A 16,758-nucleotide genomic window follows, 5' to 3' on the forward strand; every position below is an offset into this window, starting at 1 on the left:
TGCATGAAGAGTCCTATTATGTGGACATAAAATTTAATCTTCTTTGGAGTGCTTGTCAAAGCTAACTCTTTAAATCTTACAACACCCCAGTAATTTTCTGGCCCAAAATGAAGAAGAGCAAGATCCATTGATGTTATACTTTAAAACTTTCATGCTCACTTCAATTGGAATGCAGGTGGGGATTTCTTCTGGAGCTGCTGTAGCAGCAGCTGCAAAGAGACCTGAGAATGCAGGGAAGCTTATTGCGGTAAGTGCATTCCCTCAAATAATAATAAAAATCAACAGATGGATGTGTTACAAGGAATTTAATCTGCCTCAAAAAGGACATATGTTTACTGAATTTACAAAAACATCATACAGATTTATATATGTATGGTTCCTTTATTGGAACGTAGTGTTAAGTATCCATCTGCTTGTACGGTAGCATAATGTTATTTTTTTGCATGGAAGAATATGCTTTTGTCCTGCTATTTTGGGTGACCAAGTTTCTTTTATATTGTGTTGTGTCTCCATAACTTGCTAGTTGCAATTTTTTAGTTTTTAATTTGGGTAGAACCTTTCAACATCATGTTTTTGTGATGTTTGTCCCTTTCTCACCTTTTTTCTTTTGGTTCATATTACAAATTTACAACAACTCACTCACACTACACACTTACACACTTACACACAACCCTATAAGGGGTTTACCGTCTGTTTGTTCTTTCCTAATTTTTGGTTTATATCTAACATTTAAATGGATCTGTCAATGTGGTGTCATTTACATTATCTGAATATTTTCTGCAGAAATTTTCCATTCAAGCAAGAAAAATGAAATGCACACTAGCTTCACTCATTGTATAATTAGTACAAGAGAAAGCACATAAGTAGGGTAAGCCATAGTTATGAATTCTTTTTATACAGCTGCTGTTGTCTATGTTTATCTATTACTTGAAGCCACTATCACTTGGATTTCCTTTTCTAGGCTTGAGTTCTTCATTGGACTAATTTATGCATAATTTAATGGTCTTTAACTTTAGAATCAATAAAGTTCTTAATTTAACAGTGTGCTTGAATTGTATAGAGTACTGTGAGAAGTATGCTAAAGCTGAAGATGTAGGAGCTGCACCAGAAGAGAAATCAAGTGATGATGAGGAAATAAGTGAAGATCAATATGATTCAAGTGATGAACAGGTTGCTGGTAAAGCAGATCCTTAGCTGCTTCAAGTGATGAACTTGGAATTGTGGTCAAAGGGGGAAATGCCCCTTATTGTTGTTCAGTTTCACGTCAATGTAAATAATGTACCATTGATTTCCTGATGCAATCTTAGTTTCTTGTTGTGGCTCTTTCAAATTGATGCATTGTGCTTTTTAGCTTAGCATGGTACTACCATAATATGCACAAATACTCTTCCTGTAACTCATTTAATGCAATGTTCACAACTATTCATCTTTTGATCTTTGAAACTTGTAGAAAAGGCTTCAAATAAATTGATTGACAATTGTTGTTTCTTGACTGTGACTTAGTCATTGTTTAAATTTTACACTTATCTATGAATTTTGTAAGATTTTATTATGAAGATTAAAAAAAAAACAACAGAACCTGAATAAACTTATAGCCACACTTTAAAAGCGTAGCCATATTGTACTGCAATCATCAAAAGCTACGCTTAAAAAGCGTAGCGATATCTCTAGCTATTGGCACGCTTTAAAAGCGTAGCGTTATCATTTGCTGTTGGCACGCTTTAAAAGCGTAGCGTTATCTCTTGATGTTGGCACGCTTAAAAAGCGTAGCCATATCCTAGCTATTGGCACGCTTTAAAAGCGTAGCCATATCTATCACATATGGCCACGCTTAAAAGCGTGGCAATAGATAAAAGCGTGGCGACAAAAAAAGCGTGGCGGTAGATCACCAAAAGCGTGGCGATAGAGCAACCGGCACCCTTGCAGTTGTGACCCTTTCAAAAGCGTGCCGGTAGCTCAAAAAGCGTGGCAAAAAGCTATCGCTACACTTTTTTTGACTTTTGGCAACGCTTTAAAAGCGTAGCAAAAAGCTTATTTTCTTGTAGTGTGCAAGCGGCAGCGGCAATGGCAACGGCCGCGGCAGAAGAAGCAGAAGTAGCAGCCACGGAGAGAGAAGTAGCTCGTGCCTGGGAGAAAGGAAGAAGCTCGTGTTTGATTTGTGAATGGAGCACGAAACACAGTTTGAATTGGGGCTGCCACGGGGAGAGAGAAGGGATAGGTTAGGTTTACATTAATATTTTCAGACGGAAAATTTAAATTACAGACGGATTTTCTGTCTGTAATATTTTAATAAAATGCAGTGTTTTGCCTATTTAAATACAGACGGATTTTCTGTCTGTAATTATTTTTTATGAAAAAAATTAATTTTTCTGACAGAATTATCGACGGATTCTCTTTTCCATCTGTAATTTATGCTAATCCATTTTTTTTTTGTTTTTCGACAAAAAATTCCTCTAAAATTTTGTCTGTATTTTCGTGGGATAAAATCTATCAAAAATTTTCGTCTATAATAACAAGTTTTCTAGTAATGACTCTTCAAAAATTCATTCTCGCATTCTAGGCAGAATGAGATTAGTTTTATATATACCAACTCTGAAGTAGTTATGTAAAAATAAAAAATAAAAAAAGAAGGAAGAGAAGAAGTAAATGGAAGCAGTTGCTTACTATTCCATGAGGACAGCATTATGGTGTCCATAGTCCATATAATAGCGTCATGTGTTGACTAATTATGAGGCACGTGGCTGAAAAATATGCTTTAAAAAATCTTATATAGCGAACCTTGATGCCTTTTCGATCGGCTGTTTGGTATGCAATATAATAATAACATTTAATAATGTAAAATTGGCTAGTATAAGATCTCAAATAATTTCACCAGTTACAGGTAAAACTTTAAAAGAATAATGTTGTTGTCAATAATATTATTTCTTTAAAATATATATAAAGTATTAACATATATATAGCATACGTACTCTCCTTATGTTACATAGTATAGTATATATTTAAGATATTACTTTATAGCTTCACATATAATGGATTTTCTAATAGTGAATAAATTTATAAAAAAAAACATATTAATAATAAAACAATATATATTAATTTAGACCCTCATACCTAATACAACACCAAATCAAATATGACCTGATATTATTAAATTATAATAAAAATATAATAATAATGTATGTACTAGAATAATCATGAGCATATATATGAATAATCAGTAGCTAAACAAAGACGATAATCATCACATGTGTTTCAATAAGGGGGAATCAATGTAGGTACTTAGTCTCATTCAATGGTAGCTATTTGTTTAAGAAATAACCAATATTCTAGGGGGGAAAGGGGGTGGGTTATTACGTAGGGAAAAAATCTCAAATCAACAAGGAAAAGCGACTTGTTGCTTGTAATTAGTTAATGGGTCGCTATGTGTGCATTTGCCTGAGTTCCAACCACCCCCCAACTCACAAGTAGTAGTCGTACTTTGTCTCTTCCCTAACCCCATTTTGGCTCAGCATAATCCATCCTTCATTAACAAATTACAATCTAATTAGGCACTAATTAAATACAAAGATATCAACCACACATGAAGAAAGGAAGACATCACCAAGAGGCAAGAAAAACATTATTCAGTCGTAACACATTTAAACATGGATAAAACAATATATATATTAGATGGATAGGAAACAAAACCAAATTTGTCTCGAGACCTTCTTTTGTCTTTATATTTTTTTTCCCGAAACAATTACTAAATAAGATTTTAATAATGATACTTGAATATCATCATTATCCTCATCATATATTATTATATGGGCACACTACACATCCATGTAATCATATAATCAAGTTGGCCCAAGTTCAAATAGAGTCACGCGCATTAATGACGAGTGAAAACAAGCACCCAAAAACTCTTCATTAATTCGGGCTCATTATGAAAAAACGTCACTTCTTTCTCAACACGAAACCGCTACACGAAACCGCTCCTTCTCTTCGAATCTCTCTCAAAATCACTCAAACTTCAGTCACGTTCTCTGCGAAAACCACTACTGGAGAAGAATCGCAAGAAGATTTGCAAGGAACAACTAGAAACGAACGAAAACAGCAACAGAGATTCACCTTCCTCCTCCTCCTCATTCTCCTCCTTCTTTTTCACGTTCCTTCTTGTTCACATGTTTTCTTCTTATCTTCATTTTTTTTGTTATTGCTGCTGTATTTTTTTTTTTTTGTCTTTTCCTCTTTCTCTCCTTTGTGAAGAAGCAGTAGAAGGTGAGCAGGAAGAGTTTTGAATTGTGCATAACAAAAATGAAATGAAATGGCCAACTCTACTGAATTGAACATCATTCATGTGCTGAACAAAACGTCATAAATATTTAATCATCAAGAAAAATATTTCTACATGCACAAGGACTCAATTGAACACACTAACAATCAAGTAAATCAAAATGAGCAACTCCACTGAAGCGAGCAACATTCATGTGCTGAATAAAACGTCGTAAACATTCAATCATCAAGAATAGCATTTTTCCATGCAAAAGAAGTTAACTGAACACATAACAATCAGGTGAATCGAAATAGTCAACACCACTTAACCGAATACCAATCATGTGCTGAATAAAACGTGATAAGGATTCAATCAGTAAGAAAAATATTTCTGCATGCACAAGGACTTAACTGAACACATTAACAATCAAGTGAATCAAAATGAGCAAGTCCACTTAACCGAGCAAAATGTTGGTGTTGTTGGTGATGATTATAACGAAAGAATCTGCGTGCGCGAATTTGAAAGAAGAATGAGGAAGAGAAAGGGGAGGAGAAATACTATTCTTGTTGATTGAAAGTTGATCACCATTTATTCACCACATGAACATTTTTTGGTTCAATGGCCTTTTTGATTTTGATTCACCAGGTGAATGTTGTTCGATTTGATGGCCTCCTTTTACTTTGTTCAGTATTTAAGATTATTGTGATAGCATGCAGCAATCATTTTCTAACTGTCTCAACGTAATAACTTCATTCAACTGATTTGAAGTTGAATTATTCATTGTTTCCATTCAGAAGTGTAGATTGAAGAAGAAAACAAAGAAGAAGAAGAAGAACGACGGAGTTTATTATGTTGAATTCAATGCAGATCAATAATGAATAATGCGAACAGAGAAGAAAAACGCGAACAGAGGAAAACAACGAATTTTATTAGGTTGAAGAAGAAGAACGCAAACAGAGAAAAAGAAGAAGAACGAAAACGCGAGAAGAGAACAAAATTTGCACACTAATTAAAGAACCCAAAATAAAAAAAAAACCCAAAATTTGATTATTTGCGCACTAATTAAAGAACCCAAAATTTAAAAAAATTGATTAAAAGAATGTTGATCAAAATACTCTTATTATTTAATGACTAAGTTATAACGCAAACACTTCATTATTATTATATTTAATGACTCACTTTAATGACACAACACAAACATTTAAGCTCTAGCTTTAGTTGTTTTCAGTTCTAGAGAGCTTTGAATCAGCGTCACTGTGAATTGTAATGCAAGGTCACATTCAACAATTTTTTTTTTTCTCCCTTTACATTACCTCAATTCCCTCTTTTGCAACCCCAAGTTTTCCACCACTTCTTTAAAACCAAACCTTCTTCCCCAATTCACCCTCAGAGCTCATAACAAAGACTCTAAAACACAAAGAAACAAGTTTCAATAATTCTAAAACCCTTCCTTCTCTTCTTCCTCAAATCTTCATTCAACACCATGAAGAACACAAACAACAACAACAACAACACAAAACTCATCCTCCTCCACCCTTACATCCAGAAACAAGGAAGCTCCAATCGTCTATGGCTCCTCGCTTTCATTTCAATCTTCACACTCGCTTTTCTCGTAACACTAATCTACACAAGAGAAACATATTCAATCACTGCCACAACCTCACACGTCATAACATCTTCAACACCAATTAGCACAATCAATGTTCCTCTTCCTTCCACAGTCATCAACACTCTTCTCCACTACGCTTCCAAATCCAACGACACATACCACATGCAGTATTCAGATCTCAAATCAATCTCCGATGTCCTCCGAAAGTGTTCTTCACCATGCAACTTCCTCATTTTTGGCCTCACTGGTGAGACTCTGCTCTGGAAAGCCCTCAATCATAACGGAAGAACGGTTTTCATCGACGAGAATCGCTACTACGCTGCGTATATCGAAGAGAAGCACCCAGAGCTCGACGTTTTCGACGTGCAATACACGACGAAGCGAAGTGAGATGAAGGAGCTTATAGCTTCGGCTAAAGAGCAGGCTTCCAATGAGTGCAAGCCGGTGCAGAATCTTTTGTTCTCTGATTGCAAGCTTGGCCTTAATGACCTTCCAAACCATGTTTACGAGGTTGATTGGGATGTTATCTTGGTGGACGGTCCCCGTGGGGACTGGCCTGATGCTCCTGGCCGGATGTCAGCGATTTTCACCGCTAGCGTCCTGGCCAGGAGCAAGAAGGGCGGGAACCCAAAGACTCATGTCTTCTTGCATGACTATTTTGGGGAAGTTGAAAGGGTTTGTGGTGATGAGTTTCTTTGCAAGGAGAATTTGGTTGAGGCAACCGAGACTTTGGGACATTTTGTGTTGGAAAAGATGGATGAGAGGAGTTTCCACTATTGCAAGAATGATAATAGCTCATCGTCTCCTTCTACTTCTTCGTAAGGCTCAGGGGATTATTTTTTTTCAAGTAAATACCATTTTCAATTTATATTTCTATAATTTGAAAATTTTTAATTGGTCTTCAACCATCTAAGTAAATGGTCTATGAAACTTCTATAAATGGTGACATATTCAAATGCGCTTAGTTCAGTAACAGAATTATTTAGACCTATTACTTGAATGGTTAGATAACAATAAAAAATTTTTGAATTATAAAAGAGCATTTTATTCTTCGATAAATGGTTAGCAACCGAAGAAAATATCTACTCTTCTTTTTCTTCTTCATCATCAAATTTAGTTTAATAATGTCTCTCTCGTCATGCACACATTGCTATAAGAAGGTGCTCGGAATCATCATGGATCGTCTTAGCCGCAAACTGGTGGATTTAAAAAAATTCTTCTGGGTATTTATGATTTTTTTTTCACTACTGCATTTTGTTACTTTCTTTCTCTGGTTAAGGCTTGTAAAAAATAATTCTTTTTTGGCATTTTTTTTTCTTTTTACCTCTTCATTTTATGGCATTGAGAAATTATATTTTCTTCAATGAATTCAAGCTTCCAAGTTCCAAATTTCACTTCAGAAATCAGGTCAGAGCATATAGTATACTTACATTAGCAAAAGGGATATGTTGGGGGGAAACAGAACTTACTTAAAAAGGATTTTGTTTTGTACTTAATCCAAAGTAACTAATCTAATAGGTTTAACTTGTACCAGAAAACAAGTAATAAATAGGCTTAGTTTTCACACCTCATGGCATGGTTAATATTTCTTGCGTAGGTGAAATATTGTTAATAGAGTATCTAACAATTTTAGGTGTCAAGACCAATCTAGATGTTTAGCTTGTGTTTTCAAAGGTTAAAAATAAATTGTGTTATTTGCACTTTTTTTTTGGCACATCCTGAATTATTTACACATTTTATTTTTGGATATAAAAATAAATATAATCAAAAAATAAAATTATTAAATACAAAACAAATGATAATTTGGAATGCACCATTATATTCTAAAGTCTGAAGATTTAAAAATAGCGTTGATATCTAGGTACATTGTATTAGTCGTGTGACTAACACGACTCATGCAAAATTAAGGTCACTTACATGGAGGTGACTTCAACAACTATGATTTTAATTTGTTTTAAGAGAACGGTGAACTTCAACCATGTACCATGAAGACTATCATCTAGAAATTAAGAGAAAGAATAAAGTAGTATTTTGATTTTTAATATTTGAATTAAATTTTAATTTTATTTTTAATGTTTTAAATATTTTATTTTAGACTTATAAAGTTTTAAAAGATACTTTAAATTTGACATGAAAAATTAGTATACTGAAGAACTAATAACGTTAAATTTTAATACATAAGTAAAATTGATCTACCAATGATCATTAATATAATTTTTTTTATTTTGGAGCATTAATAATTGATTACTAGGATCACTACAAGAAATTCATCATATACCGTCAAATTTATCGGTGAAATTATTAAAAAAATTCATCGGTCAATTTATTGGTCTCGGATTTAGCAGCAAACAAAATTAGACACTAAAATCCTTGCCAGCAACTCAGATTATAAAATATGACGGTAATTTTTGGTAAAATTAGCGACAGATTTAAATAATTTCATTGATTGGCAAAATTATGGAAGTGGTCACCGTCAAAAAATTTTTTACGGTAACTTTGACACTACAAATTTTAGTTTAGTGCCTTATTACCATCAGATTTATTCCCTTTTAAATCTAACGGTATATATTATTTTATATTAATTAAATTAAAATTTACTGACAAATTCAATCGATGATAAATCTGACAATAATCTTAAATTTTACTTTATTTTATTTTTTGAATATGTTAGAACTTGATCTACTAGTCAATAATTAATAGTCAAGTAGTATTTTTAATAAAAACAGTCAACTATAATATTAAATAACAATTATACATAATAAAAAGTCAAAGAGATAAATTACCAATATGTCAAAAAATGCAAACAAAATCCAAATCACTACGAATTTTGATAATTATCGTTGTCATCTCTCCTTAGTCCTGTTGAGACGCGGTCTAGGTGGTGGTGTCAGTTCTTGTTCTGGTGTCAGTGTAGAGGACAAGGAGCCCCCTTTATTAGTGACGTTGCCACCAGTGTGCATCTGGTTATAGTGCACCGCATCTGGTGTCGCATCCGCTAAATCTGCTCTAGCTTCTGCCTGATGGACTCTATTTTGCATCATGAGTATTCCTCTCTACCATGCATATGAGCATCTTGTTATATACCTCTTCTCAACCAGATGTAGCCGGTGACCCTAATCCTGAAAGCTCTAGGTGAGGGAGTGAACCTGCTCCCGCAAATTGACGTCTTCGGAATCTGTAGGGTTGGTGGCTGAGGTAAACAAAGCCCTCAAGGTCGAGGTGTGTATGTTGATAGCAAAGAAGAATTCTAGCTTGTAGACACAATTTTTGTATAGCTAGCGAATTCGGTCTGACACCACACTGAATTTAAAACTAATTTCAAAGCTAGCTTATTTGCCTTATAATGGCTCCGGGGAATTTTGGCTTAGACTTAAGGTCCAATTTAGGTAAACAACTTAATTAAGTTTCTTTTGACAAAATAGCTTAAACAATAAATGGCTATATTAAAAGTAGCTTATAAATAAGTTATTTTGTGTTTAAATTTATAGCTTTAAAAGTGCTCACTTTATAAAAATGTGATAAAAAGTAGTAGTATTATGAGAGAAGTCATTTTTTTTAACTTCTCTATAAGCTCATAAATAGCTTCTTAGAAAGCTGCAATTTGATTTTGAAAATTGCACCAGACATTAATACTACTACTTTTCATAAGTCAAAAGTTCAAAAAAGTTACTTTTGAAACTTTTCAAACGGGTCTTTAATATTCACCATTCTAACACAAACAGACAATTTCGAGTGAACACACCGTTCAAACAATGGTTATACTGTAGATTCTAACCGATTATAAAATCCCTTTGTCTTTATCTTAGGCTCTTTCCATACTATTAACACCGATTGCATTAAATACTGTCTCATTATATCTCTCTTGGTTACCCTCCCAATTCAGCTCTTCCATGTTCACTTTTCTGACCACCCTAATTCTCCTTTATTGACCCTCAGACCTAGTGGAATTTAGTGCGTACTGATTGATTCTGTACTCGTTAACTTCTCCGACTTTTGTCCACACGCAATATCTTTTGTTGAACCCATTACGGTAAAGGTGAAGGGTTATATCTGAAGGTTCTAACCACTTAATCAACCAACACTTATAGCATGGACACCTAGATACCCCTTGATATCTAATGTAACACCCTAATATTCAAATCCTTATACTCGAGTCATAAGTCAATGATATTACGGTGGTACGACTCTCAGGTAGATTTTTAATATATAAATATAGGTAATTTCGACAAGAGTATTAATCGAGAAGTCTGAAAAGAGTAGAAATAAAATCACGAAGACATATTAATCACGTTTCGACAACAATAGTCGCGACCCGCAAAGTTTAGGCCGGCTAGGGTACAGTATGAAAGTAGTTGACAACAGTATATCCTAATCTCTCCCAAAGAAAACATGAGAGCCTCTATAGGCAAGTTCAAAAGAGTTCAATACATAATATAATCTTTTCAAAACAAAGGTGGAGAGATTCTAAGCAAAACACAAAGTAGAGAAAATAAAGATCTTCGCCGTCTCTCTGACGAACCACAACTCACTTCTGAGCACCTGGACTTGTATCTGAAAAATAAGAGATATATAAGGAATGAGAACCCCAGGCCCATGGGTTTCCAGTACGGTAAAAGTGCCAAATAAATACAATGCACTGCAATAAAAACTCACTAAGCATCCTAAACTTCTTCCCCAATTATCCACCCTAGGTTCTCGCTAATCTATGAATAGGCAACTATCATAAGGGAGTGCTAAATCTAATTCATGTTTCAGATGTTTCCAAACTCGCTGACTCTTCCACGAATCAGACTCAGAATCGTAAACAAAACCATCACCAGTTGTTCTGCCTCAACAATTCTATATCAATACATCATACCCTCACCTGGAGCTAGTGAAACCACATCACTGCGTCTACCCAGGGAGCCCAAATTATCTCATTCAATAATCATCATCATCATGAAATCGCATCATCAATTCATCTCATCAAGAACAGCCCACAACATCCACCGACACCAGCATGAGGGGCCTCTCAGTTGTACAAACACAAGCAATACAGGCAAGTAATACACAAATAAGATACAAGTAGAACAAGTAGCATATAATCAGGTAACATAGCATATATGATGTAAAAATCCAAAACAAATAGGCAAACCCAAATAATTCAAACATATGCAAATGATTAATGCGTGCCCTATGGCTGATGATACCATCTGTCGGTTATCAAGCCTACCTGACGTGTCCGGTAGCTAACCTGACGTGTCCAGTAGCTAACCCGGGCACAGTCTCTCTGTTGCATATTAATATCATTAGAGGGAATATGTGCCATGTCACCATTAGAGGGTATATGCGCCCTGTCGCCATTAGAGGGTATCTGCGCCCTGTCGCCATTAGAGGGTATCAGTTCCCTGTCACCCTTACAACCAAAGAGAAAACACAAGCATACTCACATTCAATATTTTCCATCATTATTCATTTATCATATTCGTTCATTAATCATATATGCATTTATACTCAGTCATAATCAATAATGGTTTTGCCGTAACCCGGTAATAACTCAGTCATCCGGCTCACAGTTCAATCTAGAACTAGCCAATTTATCAACATGGCTCCGTCGTACCCGGTAATAACTCAGCCATCTGGCTCATGGTTCAATCAAGAACCAGCCATTTATCAATAAATATAGCCCTTCGGCTCATGGCATACACGGTACTTCCACCGTCATCCTCCATATCTCATATAATCATTTTTGATCATCATTGATCATAACTTTTCCCCTTACTTCATTTGCAAGTTACCACATCCCCTAGCTCCTTTCTCATTGCTAGGCATATCATAATGATTTAATACATAAGAGGTGAGATCGGAGGCTTAGAAGTATGAGATTTGGCTTTTAAAACTCAAAAATCAACTTTGGCATGAAAACAGGGCCACGCATACGCGTCCTCCACGCGTACGTGTGGATGGCCACAATGTTCATCGACGCGTATGCGTCGCCCATGCGTATGTGTGGGTGGAAAAATAGCAAACGGATGCGCACGCATCAGCCACGCGTACGCGTGGGTGCATTTGTGCCCCACGCACAAAACTGGCACAACTCTGGTACAACGCATGCGGGGGCATTCTGCTAAAAATTTTTCTAAGTTAAAAGCTGAAAAATTCACATATTAAACCCCCAATCTTTCAACGAACATAACTTCCCCGTTTTAAATCATTTTTCGCCCGTTCTTCGAACGGCATGGACACCCCGGATCCAATTTTATTTCTAAATAAGTTTGGCACAAAACGGGGATCCAGAATCCAAGTTATGTTCCGTCAAAGTATGCCCAAAAACCATATTTTTATACAAAACCACAAAGTGCCATTTTCAAAATAAGCCATTTTCAACCCTTTTCAAAATCAACCAAAGCATGTCAATTTTAACCGTTTTTGAAATCAATCAAAATATACCAAAATCAATATCAAGCCTCCTCAACTCATACATTAATACCTTACCACAATTCACAAAACCGCTATATAACCATTTTTACTCATTTCAAATAAATGGCTAAATTATAAACACAATAACATGTCATACATCCTTCCTCATTCCAATTTTCAACAATACTATTTCAAATCAACCATCATTATACATAATCAATATCATACTCACTATCACATGGTTTCACCCACAAATCAACCTTAATCATTCCTCAAGCATATATCACAACATACATATCTCTCATGCATCATCATACCATCAAGGCATCAATAATCATAATTACATATATGACCACATAATATACCTCAACCAAAACCAAACATACCTCATCTACATAATTTCACTCAAAATTACCAAATTCCATACTTTAACTCCTCAAACCTTATTATTCAATAACTAACCCAATCATTCATATATTCGTTATCTGAAATTCATCCAATCACTTGTGTCATCATACAATGCACACATCAACTTACCTTCCTTACCTCTTTCCGGTCTCCGGCCCAAAATTCATGGCCTCCGGCCCAATTTTACAATTTAAATGTATAAACCACAAATCAATACTCATTACCCAATACATCAAATTCTCAATACACCAAGAATACAAGGGCACACAATTCTCAACTCAATCATTAATTCACATTACATACCAACTATGCATATTAGCATCAACCATTTACACAATCCAAACTTAATCCTAGGGGCATCTAGCCTAGGAATTCTCACACACCACATGGTACTTAAATGAAACTTAAACCGTACCTCTTGTAGCCAAACTAATTGAGCCTCTTCTATGAAAGTCTCCACCAACCCTTAACTCCAAGCCTCACCAAAGCTCCACAAGCAACACCAACCTCCCAATTGTGCATCAAAATCACCAAATACACTAACATAACCAATTTTACATACATAATCAACCTAGGACTCATAAAATGATAAATCACAAGGGTTTGAGTACTTCTTACCTCACCCCATATGAAGTAGGGATAGAACCCACTTAGAATCCATGTTGGAGTATCCCTAAACACCCAAAATCACAAGATTTCAATACTAACTACCCAAAAATATTTAACAGTGGAGAATTTCAAAAACTGGACAGAGATGAATGGAATACTCACCACAAAAGTTGGATAGAATTATAGAGAATGAGAAGAGCGACGCATGGCCGCAAACGGCCCGTCAATCAGAGCTCCGTAGCTCAAGTTATGGTGGATTAAAGATCAAAGAGAGTTAGGTTTTCTCTCTTCTCTTCTCTCTTCTCAATTCAGCACCCCTCTTCTTATTTTAGGGAAAAATGAACTGAAATGCTCATAACTAATGTTTATATATGTTGGGTCTTAGGTCCACTTAGGCCCGATTCACTTATTTTTATCCGTTGGCCCAATTTTGGGCCAAAACCCTTTAAGATTAGCGCTCTAAATCGCACTTTAAATATCTCTACCTCCCTTAATTATAATTCCTCATTTCTTAATCTTATTTACTCATAATCAATTTTCTCAGCTGCAGTACCAAACAGATCTCAACCAGTACTGCCGATCAAAATTCCACAGCGCGCTTTTTACGCAAAAAACTATGTTTTCTGACTCGGGAAAATTCACTAAATCCAAATATCATATTTAAATTATCAAATTTCTAATTGCCAAACCTTCCAACCATATTCGCTCCTATTTAACTTATTATTTAATTAATTTCGGTTAGACCGGGTATTACACCTAAACGGTTTCATGTTGAAGACATACACAACAAATTATTCAACCCCCTGAAAGAACTAAGGTTTTAACACTCTCCCCTCCGGTTGACCGTTGTTCCTATCATACATGCACAAACGATGACTTGAAATCATTTTGCAATAAACAAACTAAAATTTAGCCAACAACACAATTTATTAAATTTTTTAAAAATTTTGATAGAATTTTGTCTATAATTAAAATGCTCTACCAAATATAATTTTTATTTTTTCACAAACCAAATATGTCTTTAAACAATTTTAACAAAAATTCAATAGAATTTTTCCTTAATTTTGATACCTCTACCAAAAAATGTTATCAATTTTCATAGAGAAAATAGTTATAGACATAAATTAAAATAAATACACATTTAATAAAATATCAAATACTAGTCATTCTAGTGCACGTCCCTTTATTATTCCACAATTTTCAGCAAAAAAAGGGGTTCGAAAAGACACCACTAGGTAAGGGTGTTCATGGGTCGGTTTGGTTTGCATTTGAAGTGAACTTAGAATTGAACTAATTAAATTGTAATTAGTTCGATTTATTTGACTTTTTATTTTTTTTGTGTATCCGAACCAAACTAAATCGATCAAGAACAGATTAATTCAGTTTGAATAATTGAATAGCCAAACAAATAGAAATTTTAAAAAAATAGAAAAATGATAAATTTGAAAAAAAAAGATATATCTATAAATATGATAAACATGTAATATCATCTAAAAAATAAAAAATATTTTAACAATGACAAAATCCAAATAGCAAACACATGAAAATCCAAACATATTAAACCTCAAGCGCATCAAACTCCAAACATATTAAAAACTAAAAACAAAAATGTAACAGTAATAAGCCTTCAAAGTCTTCACTCTATAATCTTTTATTTCATCAACCAAGCATGTTCAATGACGTTAAATTTTTTCACTTTTCAAACTGCAAAAAAAAAACATAATAGAAACATCAGCTACTCAAAATTTTTACAATCTATACAGAACAACATAATTTGGTGATTTTTTTCAAGAACTCATAATTCGTCACTAACATGTATTTTAACAAGAACTCAAAACTTCAAATTTTAAAATAAACCAACTGAACAAAGTAAAAAGAACAACTTTAATTTCTCATAACAAACCAATTGAACTAAAAATTGAAGAGAGAGAGAGTATAAAAGAAATGAAGACTTAAAAGAAGTCTAACTCCAAAAATATCTCTACGATAAGAAAAGAGATTTTTACTGGAGTGTCCTCCATTAAATTTATTCAGGATTTGGACAAGTATCTTGAGGTCATGCTTAGCCATTCTAGGGTGATCTGTGTAACTTTTAATGATGTCATAGATAAGATTTGGGGTAGACTTGGGGTAGACTAGCAAGCTGAAAAGGGAATTTACTCAACTGAATAGGTAGACTCTGCTTGGTTAATTCTATTGTAGTTATTATTCTCACATATCAGATGTAGGTTTCTATTTTTTTAAAAGGATCATAGATAAAGTGGAGTTTATGATGAGAACTTTTTTTGAAAAGGACAGACTGATGAAAGAGGATTGAATCTTGTTAGTTAGAAGGTGTTGGTTATTCCAAAAAAAAATATGAATATTTAGGGATTAGAGATCCTTATTGTGCGAATATTGCTCTTCTTGAAAAGCTAGTTTGAACTTTTTTCGATCATCCAAGTTATGGATTCAATTGTTGGATACCGAATACCGATCATCTCAAGATGACAGTTTTGGTTATACTAGGAATAAGGGCTCACATTTGGAAGAGTCTTTACAAGGCTTGAAAAGTGTTGAAGGATGAATTTGTTTGGTGTATTGAAAATTTGAATTAGAATTTTTGGTTTTTTAGCTAGAAGAAAGAAGGACAGTTATCTAATAAGATGGATTATATTCACATTTCTGATTCAAACCTCCAGATACAAAATATATGGTTAGTTGGTAGGTGGCATTTGGAGACTTTTTATTTCCTTCTATCTCAGAATCTGAAAGGTAACATTCTTTCTTATAATCCAGATGTGCAAACAGGTCCGAAAGTGGGTTGGTATTGGTTTGGAAGTCTACAAATTACACAATGGTTACTTGTAGTTGTGTAAGCAACTTTTTGGTTGGGAGAAACGGAGGAATTGGCTTTGACTTTGGCGCTAACTTGTTTCGAGAAAGCACAAGTTTTTTGTTTGGCTGTGTCTTAGGGAAGCTCTTCCTACTACAAGTTTTCGCTTTAGAAGAGGGAAGTCATCGTCGAATAGGTGCTCAAGATGCCTTTTTAGCAAGGAATCGGTTTTACATTGCATTCAGGATTTTTCGAAAGCTCAGCTTGTATAGCACATGTTGGATATTTTTTGTCATCCTTTGGATTTGAATAACTTGTTCTTGTATCATAGTAGAGAACATCTTTAGGATTTTGGTAGATATGGCGAATAAGGAATAATGACATCTTTAATTCTCATGAGACTTCGCCTCGGAAAAAATATTTTGTCTGGATTTAGCTTTAGAAAAAGAGTTTAGGAGTATTTTTGAATTACAATGTATGTCTCTTCCTTCTATTCTAAGTAATTCTTAGAATCATCCATTTATAGGTACTTTTAAGATTAATTGTAATGCTACTTATTCTGGTTCTGGTAATATTGTTGGTTTTGCTTGTGCTATTAAAATTGTAATGGGTGTTAGTAAAGAGGGTGTTTAGGAATGACTGAGAGTAATATTTTTCAAGAAA

At 34.4% G+C, this 16,758-nt stretch overlaps 1 protein-coding gene and 1 long non-coding RNA gene across 2 annotated transcripts; both read left to right on the forward strand.

The window, feature by feature from the left end:
- Positions 1-210: 210 nt before the first annotated feature.
- LOC110279188 (uncharacterized) lies at positions 211-1,443 on the forward strand. The gene is made up of 2 exons (XR_008006687.1): positions 211-247; positions 1,061-1,443. It is a non-coding gene; the product is annotated as an uncharacterized LOC110279188 (long non-coding RNA).
- A 4,039-nt stretch (positions 1,444-5,482) lies between these two features.
- Positions 5,483-7,090, forward strand: LOC107479614 (protein IRX15-LIKE). Its single transcript, XM_052258097.1, has one exon. It carries the CDS (start codon positions 5,739-5,741, stop codon positions 6,684-6,686), a length of 948 nt encoding a protein of 315 aa, XP_052114057.1. The 5' UTR covers positions 5,483-5,738; the 3' UTR covers positions 6,687-7,090.
- Positions 7,091-16,758: the final 9,668 nt, after the last annotated feature.

This window comes from Arachis duranensis, chromosome 1 (assembly GCF_000817695.3).
Source record: "Arachis duranensis cultivar V14167 chromosome 1, aradu.V14167.gnm2.J7QH, whole genome shotgun sequence".
Lineage (NCBI taxonomy): Eukaryota > Viridiplantae > Streptophyta > Magnoliopsida > Fabales > Fabaceae > Arachis > Arachis duranensis.